Raw genomic sequence first — 21,833 nt, forward strand, 5'->3', positions numbered from 1 at the left:
ACATTTCTCTCTTTTGCCCTCTACCTTGCTCTCTGAAATCAGTAAAAATAAATTTTAAACAAAAACCTCTATAATTTCTACCAAAAATATTCACTATTATGAGCCCAGAGTATTTAAGTTGTTATACAGTGTTTACTACAGTTATCTAAATAGGTGTAATTCCTTGTCTATAAAATGTCACTTATTTATGTGATATTTAAGCAAATCAACAGAAAATATTATTTTATAAATCGAAACTATATTGCTCAAGAAACACTTTATATCAGCTCTTAGTTTTGTCCTTCCTTTTATTGGGTGTGGGGTTCTTTTTAAACAAATATCAAATGTAAAAATGAAACACATTTTGAAATTGGATAAGATATTTACATATATTAGAAGACATGCAAAATGGGTACAGAGAGACTACGGGGAAAAGATTGTTAGTTCAAAGAATATGGACAAATTTGTCAAAATGTGGGATGAAACATATCAAAAGTCAGTTCAAGAAAACAAAAATAAGAAGCCTCTCTTTTAAAACATTTTAATGGTTGGTATCAAAATGTAAAACAACATCCATCTTTTTTAAAAAAAATTAAAAATGTATATTTATATGCAACAACAAGCAAGAAGACAAAACACATCAAAAACGAGAATTAAAAACAACTCTTCAAAAAAAGACAAGAAGTAAAAAAATAGAAAGGGGTGGAAAAAATGATTGAGGCCCTTGTCATGCAAGTAGATTTGGTGGAAAAAAATACCTTCATCTTCAGCACCGTCATTATCACCTAAATCATCTGTCTGTTTCTTTGTAAGGGGACCTAGGATTAAGAATGGAGAAATGGAAGGAAAAAAAAGACAATTCAAGAATAAACAAGACTGAGGGGGAAAAATAATTGTAAATTCTAAAATTCTCAAAGATATTTCCAAAAAAAGTGGGGAAGTGGTTACGTTAAAGTTATCTATTTTGTTTAAGAAAAAAAACCCAAAAAAACCCTTTCCCCAAAATATCTCATAGAAGATTTGATTTGTGAATATATCCAGCTTTAAAAAATACATTATGGTTTGAAACTCAAATCAGAAGCAAAGAAGATGATTTTATTACCCATTGCATATTAAAAGTAAACAGTTTTATTAGCTGAAAGAACTTAATTTATTCAGTGTCCTTCCTAATTAAAATTGGTGACAACAGTAAAAAGTAGGCTAAACTCATTCTTTAATTTAGGACTATATAATAACATTAGGAAAAACAGAGATATGAACATTTTTAGAGTGTTTTTTCCTTTTTCTTCCGTTTTTTTTTTAAGAGCATTAACACTTGGGTTTTATACATTTTTATATCAAACATTATTCAAAACTGTGACTTTTTAAAATTACTTGTCATTAAACAAATATTTCCCCATGTGCTTTAATTAAATATTAGCTATGGATTTAAGACATTTGCACACTGCACAAATGTAGAAACAGAGAATCTCATCACTCTGTAGGGCAAAGGTGCCATCAATGGAAGTCAGTGGTTAGCTACCAAGGTAACTTTCAGAATCAGGACTTGTATTTCATAATCAATTCAGGAATATAATGGAATTATGTCCTAGTGCAATTTCATGCCCAGCATAGTCATTTATAATGAGATCATGTCTTAGGACAATAATTGCATTAAAACACTGTGAATGTTTAATAAATGTTTTATTGTACCTAACAATACTAATTTGCTAGAATGAAGGAGCACACCAAAGGGGAAGTCGAAGGCCATATAAAAGTAATTTTAAATGTCACATAATTGACATATTCACAAAAAAAGCAAGTGAAGCCCCACATTTCTTTTTGTTTCTGCAACCATTTAATTTGTATGACATTTCATAATCCTCATGCAAAAAGCAATCATTACAAACACAAGACAATCAAGTTAAAGACAGCCAACCATATAGCAGTAAGCAAGAGAATTTTGTCATGCATAAAATAAGTCATAGAAAAGGGATGGAAAAAGACTGATAGGCATATGTTGATTTCAATAATGTAAACAGTAAAGAAGCAGGCATTAATTCTAAGCACACATCATAGTAAAGGATTGTTAAACATTTTTGAGAAAGATTTCTAGTCTATACAGCAATTACTACACATTATGCTTATAATTTAAAACTACATCTAATATCACAACCTTCAAAAAATGAAAAACACCATCACAGAAAACAGAGGGGGAAAAAAAAAGAACTAATTCAGTTATGTTCCATCAGCTCAGCCAGACAGCCTTGAAAAATATTAATAATTGGCAAAGATCAAAAGATTGGAAATGGAGAAATTGATAATGTAATTGAAATGACCTCAGTTGTAAGGTCATGGTTTCAAGGCCGTTCCAACTACACTAAGAGTAGCTATACACAATAATTTATGTGATATACTTTTATAGTCACTCCTGCAAGCAACCATTCCATTAAGAGAAAACAAAGATGAAAGCAAAAGTTTGGTAACAAACAGTTGCAAATTCATAGAGATCTACATTTTAATCTGATGCTGTTTAAATGCGAAAAGAGCCCTCAGTATTATTTGATGTTCATGTAACACTGTTGCTACATTTCGGAAAAACAGAAATATTTTAAGTTTAAAATTTGCCATTATCAGAACTGTACTTGAAATTTTTCCAATTTTAGAACATGCAAAATATCAGATTTAATGAATTATATTCTCAAGTGTTGTTTTTTTTTTTTTTTACTTTTTATCATGACAAAACAGTAAATGAACAGACTTCAACAAATAATTTTCTTGCATTTCTAATTTCAAGTATTCTATCTAAAAGTTATGATTTTATTCATTGATTAACAACACAGATTAAGTATAGTGGTAATTATTTATTGCTTTCAAAATCACTACCTACTTTATTCATTTAAATTACTTCATTTGCTTAATTTTTGGCTATATTAATAAACTACTAATGTGAGTTGAATTTTTTTTTTCTGAATCTCATGTACAAACTATCACAAATAAATTAAGTTGTTTTCTTCATTTTGTGTGGGGCTTTATAAGATATCTCTTTTGGACAATTTGGAAGGATCTTTCTTTCCCTTTTTAGGGTACCCAAGACAATTTACATGACTTCTCTGCTAAATCCTTTAGGTTCTATAACCATGAGCCAGTAACCCACATACAAAATTGCTAGTTCATGGCCTAAATAAGGTGTGAGTAAGATATTTTTTATTAAATCACTAAAGTCCCGGTGCATGAAATTCATGCACTAGGGGGGCGCGCAGAAGGAGGTTCCTTAGCCCGGCCTGAGCCCTCTTGCAGTCCAGGACCCTTCTGAGAGCCCTAAGCTGGCAGGCAGACATCCCGCCACTGCCACTGCGCTCACCAGCTGTGAGCCTGGATTCTGGCTGAGTGACACTCCCCCTGTGGGAGCGCACTGACCACTAGGAGACAGCTCCTGCATTGAGCGTCTGCCCCCTGGTGGTCAGTGTGCATGATAGCGACCAGTCGTTCTGGTTGTTCTGCCTTAATGGTCTCGTAGGCTTTTATTTTATAGATGATCTCCCACTTGTCTGAATATGGAATAGTTCTCAGTTGCTTTCTGACTCTTGGTCTGCCTAAGCAGAGAAGCCATGGAAATGATAGTGTATATACAAAGAGGTCTTTTCCATGGCTAGAACGGTTGACCCAGCTTTTTGCTACATATTTATCACCACCTTCCCTACTCAGGAAGCTGCATGCCACTTAACTATTCTGGGATAATCATCATATAGGCAAGCTGCATAGGACACCTTTTACTATAGTAAATCTGAAGAGCTAGAAACAGATGCAGATGTTGCTTCAGCACCACAAAGAGAGGGGACATGATTATCTTAGAAATGAATTAAGTTCTCTCAACTAAAGAATTTCATTTATTGAGTATTAAATAAAGCCTTATTATTGGAGGTTATTAAATTGTTCCCATAGTTCCGGTCCTAGAAATCTTTGTGATTTCAGCATAACTGGCTCTTCTTAATATCAATAATTTTTTATACATTTGGATTGTTAAGGTTCCCTAAAAAAAACAGGGCTAATTATAAAAAGAAAAACAAACAAACAAACACGTTTCTTTTATCTTCTATACCTAAAGGCACTGAGCATCACTATCTTAGAGGGTCCATGTTGCAAGTTGAGAAACACCATTGGTTTCTCTGAAGAAGCCTCAATAGAGGCGACAATGCCAGTGAATTACAGAAACAGATCCCAACATGGTCTCCGTTCCTCATTCCCAGGCTGCAAAGAAAACAGCTCATTGCTTTGAACGCCCTTCTGTCTAGGATACCAGCCACTCTAGCTCATTTTTTCTTTATTCTAAATTGTTACAACTGACATAATTACTGCTGTTAAAAATGTTTAAATTGAAAGAAAATATTGAAAGATGTGACTGTCATTCATTTTCTTAAGAATACTAGGCAACCATGTTTTAGGGACCACTCATTCCTGCAAGTCGATCGGCCTGATTTTCCCGAAAGGTAAAACATTTATCCTTCCACCGAAATAACAATCATTAACAACACTCCTACCCCAGCACATGTCTCCTTTAAAGTACAAATAGTGCATTTTCAATACCGGCAGTTTAAATGAGTAACTTAAAGCACCCAGGTACAAAGCAAGCAAGTCCTCCGAAGCCTGCGTGTAGAAGTGATTTATTCTACCTTGAAGCTCTGTGGAGCCTGTGCTCCTTGAGGAATGCACACATAACTCTCATTAAAGGTAATGGGAAAGTAGACCTCACGTCAGTTTAAAAAGGAGTGAGAGTAATTACTATATTTTATCTCTTCGCCAGGCCATAAATAGAATCAGTGGTGAAACAACAGGGCCAAGGAAAGTAAAGGGAACTTCTCACTGTGAACTTCGAACTCATTTAAATCCAAATCCAAAAAAAAAAGTTACTTTTCCATTAACATAAGCATGATTCAAAGTATTGGCCATTCTAAAGGACATTCTTACATTTCAGAATCTGACCATGCACCTTTTATTTTTTTAAAAAAAGAATAGAAATACCAGCATTTCTCTGTAGTTAACTGCAAAATAATTGTGAGCTCCAAAATAATTACTATCCACCCATATTAATGCTGCTTTTTATCATTCCCTTTGATGAAGGGCTGATATACTTTAGATCTCAAATACATTAGAACTGATTATAAATCCCTTCATTATGGGTTCAATTCAGCAGAAATCATCTGTACTTTGTGTCACACATATCTGCAAGAGGCAAGTAGGTTGGGGATATTATTAGCTCTTGACTTAGAAAGCTGGCCATGAGAACTGTGTCCTTCTTAAGAGAACAAGTCTTTGAAATTTTGGGATTATTTAGAGCTCCGGGCTCCAGAGAGCCCCATCTTGATAGATGGAGAGCCCTGGTTAATGACCTTGCTTTCCTCTTTCCCCACCCTCTTAACCCAGCAGCCTTTGAGATAAACTGACACTAAAGAATTCCTAAGGCCATTTCCACAGAATGGAAGAATTTAAGGATGTTGCCATTGTGGTTCTGGAACAATTGAAAGCAGGTGAAATCTTTTTCTTTTTTTAAATTTTACCTTTTATTTTAATTTTTTCTTTATTGATTAAGGTATTACATATGCATCCTTATCCCCCCATTGCCCCCGCAACCCCCCAATCATGGCCTCATCCCCCTGGTGTCTGTGTCCATTGGTTAGGCTTATTTTTTTAAATATATTTTATTGATTTTTTACAGAGAGGAAGGGAGAGAGATAGAGAGTTAGAAACATCGATGAGAGAGAAACATCGATCAGCTGCCTCCTGCACACCTCCCACTGGGGACGTGCCCGCAACCCAGGTACATGCCCTTGACCGGAATCGAACCTGGGACCTTTCAGTCTGCAGGCCAACGCTCTATCCACTGAGCCAAACCGGTTTTGGCTGGTTAGGCTTATATACATGCATACAAGTTCTTTGGTTGATCTCTCCCCCTTACCCCCACCCTCCCCTACCAGGCGAAATCTTTTCATGGATGTTCTTAGTACAAAATTTAGTTTATAAAAATTAGGATCATGGATACAAAAAACAAAAACAAAAACACCTAGTTATGTCTGCTCCATATGGTGGACAATGCCAAAATTCAATACATTTTTAATTAAAAATTGTAGTATATTACCATATTTTATTTTTTCCAAATTGGCAAACATTAAAAAATGACTTTAAGAAATTAGATATCACAGCAGTTGGTATCATTGCAAAACTATTGAATTTTACCCATTGAAAGTTAGTCAATTTTATAGAGCACACCTCTGAGAAAACAGAAATAAGTGAATGAACTGATTTGGAATAACACTCATTACTTTTTATATTACTGTATTGATTTAACTAAAAGTAATCACAATTCTTACACTATGAATTTTATAAACAGATAGAAAGTAAATCAAAGCTGAAAAATATTTTTTCCTAAAATGTTTTCAATTGAAAAGAAAACTTTTTTGAGTAATGTCATAAATCTACATTAGAATAGAATAAAGATGTTCTGTCTCAAACTGCTGTGGATGAGATATTGAAAGTAAACTTTGGAACAGTTGATAGTTTTCAAAATACCCATATCTGTGCAATTATTACTGGCACTGCTGTGTTGTTCATGATATTTGAGTATCTTTTGGTGAGCTGCATATTTAGGCTCATGCTTCATATGTATACATGCTGTGAAGAAACCAGGTACCAAGATTATCAATGTAGCAGCCATGGTCTATGTTTTTTTGTGTTGAAAGAAATTGCCTACATAAACACAAACCATATTCCCTCAGAAGCAGAGCACAGCTTAAAACATGCTTTTGTGAAAAAGAGAATCTGATATTAAAATAGGAAAAAGATAGAACAAGAAATCTTTTTGGGCAAAGTACATGGAAAAGAGCTCATTTATACTTATGAGAAAGGCACATTTTTTCCTTCATTAGCTTACCTTGATTAACAAAACTGAATTCAAAAGCAATCCTGCTAGAATAAAGTGATAACATCTAGAGGGAAAAATTAGGTAGATGAAAAGTAAGTCTAAAAGGCTAACCCCTAATCTGAGCATCACCAAATTTGCACAAGCTTATTACTTTTTTAACACTATGTTTGATTTTTAATGCAGATATAGTTAATGCTGATGCAGTATTTTTTCAGCATGAAGATTGTCAGAATATTGTCCCTTTTCATCTGGAGCAATGTGCTGTGTGTTGTACAAACCCTTTAGTACTTTGTGAAGACATACTATCCACTGCTCTCCACACATTACCCAGATGCACCTGCAATGTGGTGAGGACACAAGTGCCACCAGAGTCTCAGAGATACCTCAGCAAGATTCAATAGTCCAACCTCTTTGGCATGGTTGCAGTATTCAGCATCCAGCCATATATATATATATATATATATATATATATATATATATATATATATATTAGAGGCCTGATGCACAACATTTGTGCAAGAGTAGGCCTTCCTTCCCCTGGCTGCCGACACCGGCTTCCCTCTGGCACCTGGGACCCAGGCTTCCCTGGCAGCCCTGGTTTTGTCTGAAAGGTCATCTGGAAGGACATCTTGTCTAATTAGAATATCATTCTTTTGTTATTATAGATAAAATGCAAGGGGCTCAGGATATATGATGAGCAAAACAGGCAAGACCCTTGTCCACATGCAAATTAATGTTGTCAGAGAAAGTGACATTAAACAAATAATCACACATAAACACAAACTTACAAATTCTATTAAGAAAGAGGCTTGGTTTTCTGAGAGGTTATACAAGGAGACCTTGCTGAGCTTAGGAAGTCTTCACAGAGTAAGGGCAATGTGGCTGGAAGACTGAAGAGTAAGTCAATACTAAGCAGGCAAAGAGGCTGAGGGTGGTAGGTAGAGTGAGGATTCTACCCTGAAAAGAATAGCATGTGGAAAGGCTCTAAAATGAGAATGAGCGTGGAGGTGAGTGTGCTCCCATACAGGGAGCACGATAGAGACCAGTGGGGAATGCGGATAGAAAACTAGACAGTTATCCATCACACCCTGCAGCTTCTCTAGCCTGGAGATTTTTGTTTTAATCCTAAAAGCAATCAGAAGCCATTTAAAGGGTTTAAGCACACACTGGCAAACTGCCCTATCTGAATCTTAAACAGAAAATCAGAAAAAGGCAAAGTCATTAACAAGTATAGCTGAGAATATTTTGTACAGAGGCCTGCATTATATTCTCATCAGAGGAAAGTAGCCTTCTTAGAAGAAATTAAATGATGGAAAAGAAGTCTATAATGTCTCATTCTATTTGTTTACAAATAAATTTAATATCACTATAAAGTAAAATCTAAGACTTCAGTACATCAAAAGTTTGATAAATATTTAAAAAGTCTTCTATTAAATTTGTATTTACTGTTAAATTTATTTTGCCTATGAATTAACATACTGACATTTAACATATCCTAACTATTCTTATATTCATACAAAGATAGAAATTCTGCAAGCCATTTCTAGTTGAATATCTCACCCCCATTTTAGTACAACAAGAATGCCTGTCATGTCCACCTCAAAACCAGTTTTACTTTCCAAACAGGCTTTGCTCTCAGAGGTACAATCCCTCCCTCTGTTTCCAAACTCCAAATCTGGAAATAACCTTTCACCATTCCCTCTTCCTCCCTCTGGCCTCATCAATTTGTAAGAAAAGTGTAGTGTTGTCACACTCTTCGATTCTTATTAGCCTGTTATTAGTCTTGTCTGTGGCCGCCGTCACCACATGCCTGCATTATTACAGTAGCTTCATGGTTGCTTCTAAGAGAGTAGAGTGTAAATGTTCTAAACAAAACCAACAAAAATGTGTGAGGAAAAAAACCCTAATAAACAGAATACAACTTTTTGCATGTGAGCCTTGTTACTGATGCACAAAAAACGTGACCTTACAGTCTCACCTTGTAGGTTTTATCCCATAGAGTTTATTCCTTCAGCTTCCACTTATAATCGGCTCACCTTGGAGGGGAGGAAAGCAGGTGAATGAGCATAGGGAATCTCCTCTACAATAATGTGTAAATTTTTTTCACAGGGAAAGACAGCAGAACCAGTGTGTGTTTTGGCATAAACTGGTGTCTTAAGGATATGAACGAGAGGTAGTTCTATATTGTACAGAAAAAAACTGACAGTGAAAATATCTTATATCTTAGCTAAGACTACATTTTACCTCCATGAGATAAATGAATTGAACTCAATAATTATTAAGATCTTATTGTGTGTGTGCGTCTCACTGGGAAATAAGCCAGTGAAGGACCCTCTGATGCTACAGCCCTAGGGGTGCTAGACCAGTGGTGAGTGTGTGTTCCTCTGAGATGACTTCTTGACAGTTCCCAGTCTCACATGTTCCCCTCCCTGTTAAACACCGCTGATCCTCAGTGAAGCAGTTTCACTTCTCTTTCTACTACACGAGCTACTCCTCCTGGGCTGATTCTCTCTTACCACACAGGCTGGAGTCTGTCAGGGACACCATTCTGTATTCTCTCTCACCTGATACAATATTAAGGTTACACTAGACACTAAAGAAACACTGGTGAAGTCAGTTATTTCGTGACATGATTCATGGGGAACTAGAGTGAGAAGGGACCCCAAGGAATGACTGCTGAACCCTGCCACTGTTAGGTCCTCAAAACAAAAGTAGAGTGTTAACTGATTTTGTCCAGGCCCCAAAGCTAGTGAAATGCAGACCTAGGTCTAGATCTCAGGTTTTTTAATCACTCAGTCTAGTTAGTTCCCTTTTAATAAGTCATGTGGCAATAAAAGACAAGCAGGGAAAAGAAAAATTTTTTTTAAATAAACCACAACTAATAAGTCTACCATACATATAACTATAAAGCCTTTCATACTCCCCTAATCAACATTTCACTTAGATGTCATTGAGGTTAAAATTTAAATTTAAAAAACCACAAATATTTATAGAAATATCTTTAAAGAGAAAAAACAATTTTACAAAAAGCCAACAGATCCAGGAGGACTGAAATCTGAGAGTTTAAACTAAATAAGTAATATCAGATAAGAGAAACATGTTGTCAGTAGTGCATTGCCTCAAACTGAGTGGCATGTGAAATATGTAAGTGGAGAAGAATGAAATAATTAACCTGATTTAAAAGAAGAACAAGAATAGCTAAGGCTAATGTATGGGCATATATGGAATAGTGAAATGCTCTATACAGGTTGGTAAGTAAGTATTGCCCCAAACCCTTGGGATCCCTCTAGTCTAGCACCTAAGATGCTTTGGCCATTCTCCAGGATGCCCTTAACTATGACATAATTAAGAAATTAATTATGGGCAAGTATCCTTTCTAACTAGACAATGTACATTTTTAATATCACCTCTGAATTAATCTCAAAGACATTTCAAAACCTAGAAGTCTATGGCTCTAAAATGTATTTTCAAAAACATATATTCATACTACTTAATATTGTGTTATAATGAGTTTGAAAATAGAATATTTAAGTTTGGATATTGGCTCTTAGTTGTACAATCTTCAACAAGCTTTTTAAGTCCATAGAATCTCAGGAGCACAATGCCATCCCCCCAAAATAAATATTGCTATAATAATTAAAAGTGTCTACTAAAGAGCTTAATACATAGAGAAACTGAATTAACTTTTTGTTTATCTTTAACCTCTCCTCTAAGCATTGTTTCCAATGAAATCTTAATGCCCTCCTACCTAGCATAATCTCTCTATATATATAAAAGCCTAAGCAACCAAACGAACAAAGGACCAAACGACCAGTTGACCGGTCGCTATGACACGCACTGACCACCAGGGGGAAGATGCTCAATGCAGGAGCTGGCCCCTGGTGGTCAGTGCGCTACCACAGGGGGAGTGCTGCTCAGCTGACCAAAGAGCGCCAGACGCAGGGCTCATGGCTGGCTGCCACAGCCCAGAGACCACAGCAGAGCAGCAGCAAGCCTACCAAGCAGCAGCAGCAGGCACAGTGGAGCCAGGATGATCAGGAGCGGGAGACAGTATTGGACTGTCGGTTTCAGCCTAATCCCCTCAGACTACGCCGAGGGACCCCACCACTGCACGAATCCATGCACTGGGCTTCTAGTATATAATAAAAGAAAAAGAACTTTAGAATTAGGTCATCCCCACTCAGCCACCTACTAGCTATGTGACCCTCAGAATTACTCAGTCGTTTGAAATGTACATTTGGACAATGCTCATTTAATTGAACTATTGTAAGGATGAAAGATCAGGGATGTAAAATATCTAGTACAATGCACATTATATAAAGAGAGTAAAATAATAATGATGATCATTATCATTGAATTTGAGTCCCTTAATATATACTGACTAACATATAGATATTATCTTTGTGTCCACTGAGTTTATATATTTGATCTAGGCCCCATTGCTTAATTAGTAGAACCATTTAATTAGACTCTAATATGTTCACATTCTTGCCAAATAGTCTATCACCAAAATGTACTGGTAATTATGGAATCTCGCTCTCACCTTGAAAAGTGTTAAGGCAGATTTACCAGAGCATCCTCAGAAGGAAAGAGTATGCAAGCTTTATGACTTCTACCAAGAACCTAACAACCTAGAAGGCATGCAGCAGTAGTAGACTAGGTAAACATTATTTTCCACCAATGATTTTCAGGAAGACTATGTTAAAATATTTCATCACCCAAGAAAAAATTCCTGCTAGCTACACATAGCTTCATATTTTGACAATCTTGCAGAAAGAGCTTTTTTATTTATTTATTTTTAAATATATATTTTTATGGATTTCAGAGAGGAAGGGAGAGGGAGAGGGAGAGAGAAACATCACTGATGAGAGAGAATCATTGATTGGCTGCCTCCTTCATGCCTCACCGTGGGGATCAAGCCCGCAACCCAGGCATATTCCCCAACCGGGAATAGGACCATGACCTCCTGGTTCATGGATCGATGCTCAACCACTGAGCCATGCCGGCCAGGCAGAAAGAGCTTTTTTAAATGCATCATTAATTGAGCATCTGTTTTATGTGTCTAACACATAATAGATTTTCACATATTTTTAATTGTCAGGCTAAGCCAAGCAATACAACATAGTGATTAAAAGTATAGGTTCTAAAACTATGCGACCTGCTTTCAAATCTTGTCCTGCTACTTAGAAGCTCCATGATCTTAATTTCTCTTAGCCTCCATTTTCTTGTTTGTAAAATAAAGATATTAATAATGGTACCTACTTCTAAAGTCGTAAGAACTAAACTAGTCAGTTTATCATATTGTATATTAGATACAATGTAAAGGTTCAAGCAAAGTATTGCTATGAGGTAGGTTGTATTTTTTTTTAAATATATTTTATTGATTTTCTACAGAGAGGAAGGGAGAGAGATAGAGAGTTAGAAACATCGATGAGAGAGGAACACTGATCAGCTGCCTCGTGCACATCTCCTACTGGGGATGTGCCCGCAACCCAGGTACATGCCCTTGACCGGAATCGAACCTGGGACCTATCAGTCCGCAAGCCGACTCTCTATCCACTGAGCCAAACCAGTTTCGGCAATGAGGTAGGTTGTATTATCTTCATTTAATAGTTTGGGAAATACAGGTAAATAAACTTGTTAAAAAACAACAACAACCTGATGCTATGCTAACCACTCCACATGGATTACCTCACTGACTCTGCACAACTATTCCAAAGCCAAGGATTATTATTATTGCATACAAGGGTGAGTTGGGAGGAGAATCTGGGGCTTAGAAAACTGATGAATTTTTTCCAATATCTTTTTTCTAATAAGAAGGGAGGCCAAGGAGTGAACCCAGTACTACTGTATTATTCTAAAATTCATATCATCAAGACTATTCTGTGTGCCCAATTATATATATATAATATATATATATATATATATTAATAAAAGGGTAATATGCTAATTAGACAGGATGTCTCTGGACGTTCTTCTGGACAAAGCCACAGTGGCTGTCTGAACCTCGGCCCTCACAGCCAAGGCTCAGGCAGCTGTGGCTCAGGCAGCTGCTGCTGCGAGGGCCAGGTAAGGTTCAGGCAGCCATGGTGGCTACAAAGGCCATGGCTCAGGCAGCCGCAGAGGCCGTCAATGGCAGCAGCAGCAGTGTGATGGGGGTGTCGCCTTCTCCTGATCGCCCAGTCGCCTCCTGCAGAGGGAGGCCAGACTGCTGCTTAGGCCCGCTCCCCACAGACATCCCCTGAGGGCTCGTGGACTGTGAGAGGGGGCAGGCCAGGCTGAGGGACCCCCACTCCAGTGCACAAATTTTCATGCACTGGGCCTTTTAAAAAAATTTATATATATCACAAAATATATATATATATCACAAAATTGCTTTTATGAAGATCAATAGAATAGAAGTAACAATCCAAGAGTGTCTCAATGGGATATATACAAATATACATATTGGGTTCTATAAGTACTCAGAGCAAACTGCTGCTAATTTATTACATGACCTTAGATGCATTGAAATGATAAAAAAATGTAACAATTACTAATGTAGGGAATTAGAGACAAGATGTGCCGGTAACTTCTTTGGTTTGAGGACAGAGAAGCAGTTTTGTGTACACAAGATGCAAAAAAGGGGGGGGGGGGCGTGTGAGTACTGTGGTCTGTGAAAGGAAAGACTCTTATAGATGTCCTGTATGTCCTTTCTATTCAGAAATGCTGAGTAAGCAGGACAGGATTAGCTTCTGGGGATGAGGCAGTCTGGAAGAAGGCAGAAAACATGATCTATTCAAATGGAGATCGCCAGATTTGAACCTGAGACTGTTACTTATTCTCAGGGTTATAACCCATGGTAGGGCCCAGATGGTGAAGTTGTGCTGCAGTTGCTCCCACAAGAAGCCACAGTGGAGTGAGATGGCTCATCTCCAAATGGCAGCTGTCAAGTTCTCTGGTGAAAGAGACCAAAGTAGCAATCGAAGGTCTGGGTTCTAGCTTGAACTTTGCCATTTAACTAGGTGATAATCTGTATGGCATTGTTCAAGCCACTTCATCTCTGAGTCTTCCTTTCTTTAACTGTAAAAAGGAAGAGACGATGTCTTCTAGTTACCTTGGAAGATTGTTGTAGAATCAAATAATTGAGTGTAAAAACACTGAAAAGAGTTTTTCACATGGAATGTGGAAGCTTTATCTTATTAAAGCATTAATGAGTGAGGTAGAGATTGTGAGGACTACTAATTGCAAAGGTCATGGCTATGACATAAAGAAGAGTATTTGTATTATCTTAAAGAGAAAAATCCACATATTTAAATTAAAATCCTCTTACTTCCTCATGTAAACAGATTCAGAATACAGATTCTGGAATCAGATATCTGATGTTTCAGCTTGGGTCTGCTATCCTACCTGCTGTCAGCTTTTTGTCAAATTACTTAACAATCCTGACCCTCAATTTATCATCCGTAAATTGGGGAGAGAAATAATACCACGCTCATAGCATTACTTATGAGATTAAAGGTGATAGATAATATATGCAGAGCTCTTAAAATAGTGTCTGGCATATTTAAGAACACAATAAGGATCATTTATCATGGAAATGTACATTTGAAACCTATATGATCCTGTTAACCAATGCCACCCCAACTAATTTAATAAAAAAAGAAAGAACACAATAAATATTAAGTATCACTGAAACAGTAAATGACATATTCAAAAAACTATAGTAATTGATATTAGAACAAGTGCAGTAGAAAAAAAAAGATATTTTGTAGTATCTTTTACAAAGTGCAGGTTTTGAATGTATTTAATAAAACCTTTGCTCATTTAATATTTAGTCATTATAGATTTTAAATGGATTACAAGCAAATGAGATTAAAAAATCACTTTTTATTCTTTGGCAAAATGTCAAGTCTGAGTTTTTTGCATTAGAAAAAAATGCAGAAAATTCAAAAGCAAAATGTCACAGCAATTCTTTGCTTCCATTACAATAATACTCATTAAAGAGAGAGGTGACAGGTTTGGGACAAGCTAACATTCATTTCTAATACTTTATCCAGTTAAAATGACAATTTTTTTGTGGAAAGGTAAAAATAATACTCTGGATTAAAAATTATACTTTAGAAAAAAAAAAATATATATATATATATATATATTTCAGAGAGGAAGGGAGAGGGAGGGAGATATAGAAACATCAATGATGAGAGAGAATCATTGATCGGCTGCCTCCTGCATATACCCCACTAGGGATCACGCATGCAACCCAAGCATATGCCAGGCATGTGCCCTTGACGGAAATCGAACCCTGGATCTTCCAGTCTTCAGGCCGACGCTCTATCCATTGAGCCAAACTGGCTAGGGCGAAAGTTATACTTTTAAGTTATTTGAATATTAAAGAATTTTTGCTATTTCCATGGCTACCAACTTCGATGTTCTAGCTTTATTTTCACAAATTTGGTGCGATTTAACAGGTGTCTATGTGCACCAGCACTGCAAGAAGCAACCCCACTCATAATGTGCTTCTAAGATGCTCAGTTTAAAAACATCTGCAATGGGAAACATGGCCACTGAAAGCTTACATTCTATCTTGTGCATGGAATGTGTTTTGGGGAACCCATGAGCAAAATTAAGGGATTTGATCTTCAAAATATAAACATGGCATCTTAAAGAGGCTTATCTCTCAAGTATTTAATGGTTGCTGGATTACAAGAATCAATATGGGATAAAAGGCCCCCTGCTTTATTGATTTTTTCCTTCCCTGCATTTTCATTCTTCCCTTTAAGCTATTAAAATGCCCCGAATCAAGCTATTTTTTGTAAGATAGTCCAGAATAATAATATTTATCAAAGATAACATATTTAATACTAATATTTTGCTGTTGGCTTTGAAGAAAAAAATCTTTACCAATATAAACCAAAATGCTTTAACTTTTAGTCTCCTGTATTTTTTACAAAAGCAGTTTGTTTTCAAAACAGATGGTAATCACAGTTGATTTTGTGAAATATTTCACATTTAGATAAACAGCCATGTCCTGAGTATTATAGAATTTTATTTCAATATACCAAGCTATAAACAGCAATATTAAAGTGTAAGGCAATAAAAAATATGCAATTGACTTTAGGCAAAATATGTGTGTCAAAAATTTGCTCATGAATCAATGTTTGTACATTTTAAATACACTAAAAGAGGCTGCAATGTTGGCATCCTGTGATGAATGATTTGGATAAATTCCTCTTATAAGAGAATAAATACCCTAATATGTGTTTCCTAAGTTACTATTCCTATATATTTTTTCTTTGAATATGGATACATCTGTATTTATTCAGTATTAAAATTAACCTCTTCTGATACATGCCTTAAAATAGTATCTAATGATTTAATTGCATTTAATTAAGGTGCTTTTATCTTTTGTGATTCACCTAAAGATAACTTTTCACTGAGAATGAATAATTTTCAACATTATTTTATTCAAATAGAGTATAAATTTGTTTCTGCATGCAGCTTAATTATTCTAGATATTGCTTGTTAAGGAAGGCAGCAAGAAAATTCACACTAGAACAGAAACATAAAGACTAAAATGGTTCAGCATTTATAAATAATTAAGGAAGAAAGAAAAATGAATAGATAGGAACATTCAGGACAATTTCAATGTACAAAATCTATAGCTAGAATAATTTCCTGACATCTCCCTGCCTCTGTGTTTGAACATATTTTCAGAATTAATCCCTGTGAGAAAATCAATAAAATTTTGTTCTCTAGACAGGGCTTCTTCAACATGACTGTGCATAAAAAAATACCTAGAGAGCCTATTAAAAATGGCAATTTCTACCTCCTTTTCTCCTGCGATTGCTCAAGGTCAGCCCAGAATTCAGTAATTTAATGATGAATAAGGTCTTTTGAGCACACTTGCGGGAAAACGTGGAATCTAGACTATTTTCCTACTTTTGGGCTCTTGACTCTTTTCCTAATCTAACTCTCACTGGGGAGTAAAATGCAAAGTTGTACATAAATACATAAATACACAAACCTGTATCACACTTGGCTATGACACACATCAGCTAAAAATGTTTGTGTGGCTGCATGTTCAACTTGAATAGTTCTTTCTCACTGAAAGACAATGTTGAGCAAAAATTGTGTACCTTATTCTTTAAATAGATGATAGATAAGTAGATAGATAAGTACATATATATACATATAATGCACAAACATATATCATATATAAAACCCATGTATACTCATATAACAAACATATATGTGCCATTAAAAATATTAATTGGCTGGGTTTTTTTGCTTTCATATTCAGAAATACAGTCAAGAAATCATTTCTATCTCAAAATACTTCACACCATATTGGTTTAATATTTATTTAATGCTGAAAATATATTTTAGATTCTTCAAGGTTCATATATTACCAAGAATATTTACCTTGCTAGCTTTATATATTTGTCATACCAGGCTTTAGTCAAACTAAGGCTGGCAGGGAGAAATCATGTTTAGACAAAGCAATGAGCGCAAGCTGATGCATTTCAGACCATACTTCTAAGAAAATTAAGAAATATAATGTAAGAAAGATGCATAATTTATCAAAATACATAAGGGGGATAAATGTCCTAGAATGAGAGAAATATTTCCCCTCGAACATAATGAAATAAACAGAAGTATAAAACACAATAAGAACATAGAACATTGATCTAAGGGTAGTGGCACCATCTGTGGCTTGGGAAACAGGAGGAATTCTTGGTCCCCTGCCTAGTGCAGGAGCCAGGAAAGCAAGGAAGCTTTGAACTTTTAGTAAGAACTGAAGACTTATTCTTTTTGTCTTCAGGCCATGGGGAATCTATGTCTCTCTCCTTGTTTGTGTGTGTGGCTGTCAAAATCTGCCTTTGAGTGTATAGTTCTTTGTGTGTGAATTTTTTTCTGTCTAGTTAAGCATATGTTTTATTCTTGAGGAGTGACATGACATTCATTTTGTTTTGTGTGTAAATGGCTCTAAATGTACAAGACTCTACCCAATTAAGCCTCGCTGCTTGTTTGCTTGCTTCTGCCTTGTGAATCTCTCTGACCAGGCGTGTATATATTTCTGTGTCTCCATTCATGAGTCTCTTTTTCTGCCTTTGAGTGTCTTTGACACCCTCTGTCCATTCTGTCTGTATCTCTGTGTATCTCCCTCTGTGTGCCTCCCTGATCATCGCTGGAGCAGAATCTTCACAGTGGACGTCTCTGGGTTTGTGTTTCTGATGGCATGTGTTGGTGTTTCAGCATATACCCCTGTGTGTATCTCCCTCCTTCACTCTTGTCTTCTGCCTCTGGGTACGGCCTGTGTCTGTGCCTTGCTTGCTTGCGTGCTCCTATTTATGTGGGTATCCCTAAGTGTGCATGTCTCGGTGTGTCTACTTTGCTCTTTATGTCTCTCTGTTGAGCATGCCTCTGGGAGACTAGACAGACAAGAGATGCTCCCATGATATACACTCTCTCAGACCCAGTATGTCAGTGAAAAGACTCCAGGAAATGATCTAGTCCTTTAATGCCTTCAAACTGGATTACAGCTAACATATCCCATGGAGAGACATTAATATGCATTTTCCTTACCTTTCCTAATGCATTCTGTTGACACTCAAGTTTTACACTTAGAATATATCTTCCATGATCTAAAGGTCTCTATGTGAAAATGAGGATAAAATCACCTTTTGTTGGATTGGCGAGAAAATTACAGACATAATGTTCCTAGTACATTTCCAAAGCACATAGTTGGGGCACCATAAATTATATACATTACTCTTATCAGGGCCTATTTCTAGGCTTAAAATTTTGTTGAAAAGTTAAAGTCCTTGAAGGAAACCTGCTAAACAGTCAAACATTTTTTTAAGAGAAATTATTTCACACAATGCCCCTACCTTTAAAAAATAATGCTAGAGGAACATTATAAAACAGACCTCTTCAAAGAACTATTGTGACAACTTCTTGGATGGAAAATATATTAGAACATATGTTCCCATATTGTCAGTGGCCTATGGAACTAATGCAATAGCCCCAGATTAAATGCAATCTTCGATCATTGAAATATAGTTCAAAATGACATGCGGGGAATGATCAGATCTACTGCACCCTCTTCATCTGGAAGTAAATAGTAAAACAGCTGTAGGTTAAATAACTATTACCCAGAGGTGAGGACACTGAGGCCGGGGAGGCTGAGTCTGCTCACTGGCCCTAAGTTACGGGGAACGGTGGCAAATGTGCGATAGAAACCCACATCCCTCAAGCTTATAGTTTATGCTGTTTCCAATGCACTTTACTACCTCAACTATGGATTTTAAACCATTATTAATTTAACCAGGTGTTTTGAATTTATCCACAAAGTTGAAAATCAAATCAATAAATATTCAGATTCACTGAAAAGTCACGGTTCTATCTCATTCACCCTGGGCTCCCTGGTTCCTGCCTCTTCCCCACAATCCTATACAGGTAACAACTCTTTGATTTTGTATGTGTCCTTTGCATATTATCTATTAAATTCATGAAAGTTGTTTACATAGACACAATCCATTATAAATTATATGTATTTCTATTTCCTCTATTTTTTTCATATAAAATATAGCATTCTAAACTCACTGTTTTCCCCCTTGTTTTTTTTTCTGCCTAACCATATATCTGGGAGATCTTTCTATATAAGTATATGAAAATTTCCCTTATTATTTTTTATAGCTGCATAGTAATATCAAATAAAAAAATAGAAATGTAATTAATTTTGAATACTTAACAAGAGGGTAGAAAACTGAAGTGTAGTAACAAAATAAAAGGCTATTTTTAAAAATTCACATAGCAATTTTAATTCATGGGTGTGAGAAACAATGCAAAGAAAAGAGATTAGGAAAGCTTGGAGCACACAATAAAAACTGCCTGGCCACACCTATTCCCTCTCCACTTGCCCCAGGGGCTGGCTGAGGGATGAAACCAATAGATAAAATACCTACAATTAATTTATTATTTACACCAAGGAACAAAAGTCCATAAAATTAAAATGTTCATAAAATTGGAACTGTTCAGAGAAAGTGAACTTTTTGAACATATGAAGTGTTCAGATCTACCATCTTATCAGTTTACCAACACAAACGCATACACACACATACATACGTGCCCATGCACAAACTCAATTTTTTCTTTCCATACATTTTTGTACTTTTATAGTAAAACAAAGTACCATGCTGGCAACTTGTTTTTACCATAATTACATTACCTGGTGCCTTTACTACATTGTAATTAATTTACTTATCTCTATGATTCTAGGTAATTAACATTTGAGTGCCTATGAGCCTGTCAGGAATGTCATTGCTGTATGTACTTGATCCTATTTAAGTCTTCAACGCCCTGTCTTCCCTACTTGCCCGAGACAACACAACTTGATTCTGTGTCTGATTTGCCTTACTCCTCCCTCTGCACAAGATGCAGTAGAGTAGACAAAGGTAACTTAAAACCTCAGAAGCCTCTCTGACAGTAGGACTGGTTCTGTGGGGCTCACAAGGCCAGTTGTAATAAAGGGCAAAAAGGTAGATTTATCTACTCTGTCTTGCCAGGTGCCCAGTGAGATCTCAAACTTTCCTTACATCTCGGATTAAGTAAAGTCTAATAAAAGAAAGTTACCAAGTTATTTTTTTCATTTAACATTGCCCAGGTTTGAGATAATGGTTTATGATTCTACCAAGAGCATGGGTGCTGAAACTATTTTACATCCTATATAATAAAAGGGTAATATGCAAATAGACTGAACGGCAGAATGACCAGAATGCCCGCGGACCCACCCCCTGGACAGCCCCGCCCCCGAGTGGGCTCCATCACCATGATCAGGGGCGGGGATGGCTGGCAAACCACCCGCGGCCCCTTGCCCCAGCCAGCCCGCCCCTGATGGCCCCCATCGGGGGTGGGCTGGCTGGACCCCACCAGTGCATGAAACCATGCACCAGGCCTCTAGTTTAAAATAATATTTCAAAAGACTTCAAGCTATACTGCTTCACTATATTCTCCCAACCACCAGGTAAGTCAAGGCCTGGTATTTCTGTTTTATGAATATAATCCATGTTGTAAGTATAATCACAGAAACATTGGAAGGTAACACCCCCTTTCCAAAGTACATCTCAAACTAGTTGTGGCAACTCTATTGCTCATGTTAGATCCAATATTCTTCATGGAGAACAACATAACCTACCCTCAGACCCAGAAATGAACTAGTGGCTTTGATAACAAAATAGTCATTAAGTTAATCCCTAAACTGGGAATGATAATAAACCAAAATGGCTACTAAAATATCCATCAAAGTTTATCCCCATCCATAACATTGAACCAATTTAATCTCATGCATTTGTTAACATGAATTAGACAGATCCCTATGTTCTGATATTAAAGTTATCTAATACTGAGTATTATTAAATAAAAAAGGCAAATTTCAGAACAATATAAAAAGCACCATCCCATCCTATATAATAAAAGGCTAATATGCAAATCAACCAAACTGTGGAACAACTGGTCACTGTGATGCACACTGACCACCAGGGGGCAGATGCTCAACGCAGAAGCTGACCCCTGGTGGTCAGTGCACTCCCATGGTACACTCTCAGAAGCCAAGCTCATGGTTGGTGAGCACAGTGGCAGTGGCAGGAGCCTCTCTCGCCTCTGCAGCAGCACTAAGGACCCCTCAAGGGATGTCCAACTGACAGCTTAGGCCCGCTGCCATGACAACACAACTTGATTCTGTGTCTGATTTGCCTTACTCCTCCCTATGCACAAGATATGCCTAAGCCTGCAGTTGGACATCCCCCAAGGGGTCCTGGACTGCAAGAGCATGCAGGCCAGGCTGAGGGAACCCCCTCCCAGTGCACAAATGTCATGTACTGGGCCTCTAGTATGTACATAAAAGTATTAAACACACATGTTTAAATATACATAAACATTTCCTAAATGGATATCCAATAAACTATTTTAAATT

At 36.6% G+C, this 21,833-nt stretch overlaps 1 protein-coding gene across 6 annotated transcripts in view; it reads right to left on the bottom strand.

Moving 5' to 3' along the window:
* Positions 1-21,833, bottom strand: part of NLGN1 (neuroligin 1) — an 835,296-nt gene that overhangs the window by 474,781 nt on the left and 338,682 nt on the right. For 4 of the 6 annotated variants that reach the window (XM_070406782.1, XM_070406783.1, XM_070406781.1 and 1 more), the window contains one exon: positions 738-797. The exons of the other annotated variants lie outside the window; for them this stretch is intronic. In XM_070406782.1, the coding sequence (XP_070262883.1) occupies positions 738-797 (60 nt within the window). The remainder of the gene's footprint in view (positions 1-737; positions 798-21,833) is intronic. 6 annotated transcript variants of the gene reach the window in all.

The sequence above is a fragment of the Myotis yumanensis genome, unplaced genomic scaffold (assembly GCF_028538775.1).
Source record: "Myotis yumanensis isolate MYYU_CA2020_CCGP unplaced genomic scaffold, mMyoYum1.0.hap1 SCAF_2, whole genome shotgun sequence".
NCBI classification, from domain to species: Eukaryota; Metazoa; Chordata; class Mammalia; order Chiroptera; family Vespertilionidae; genus Myotis; species Myotis yumanensis.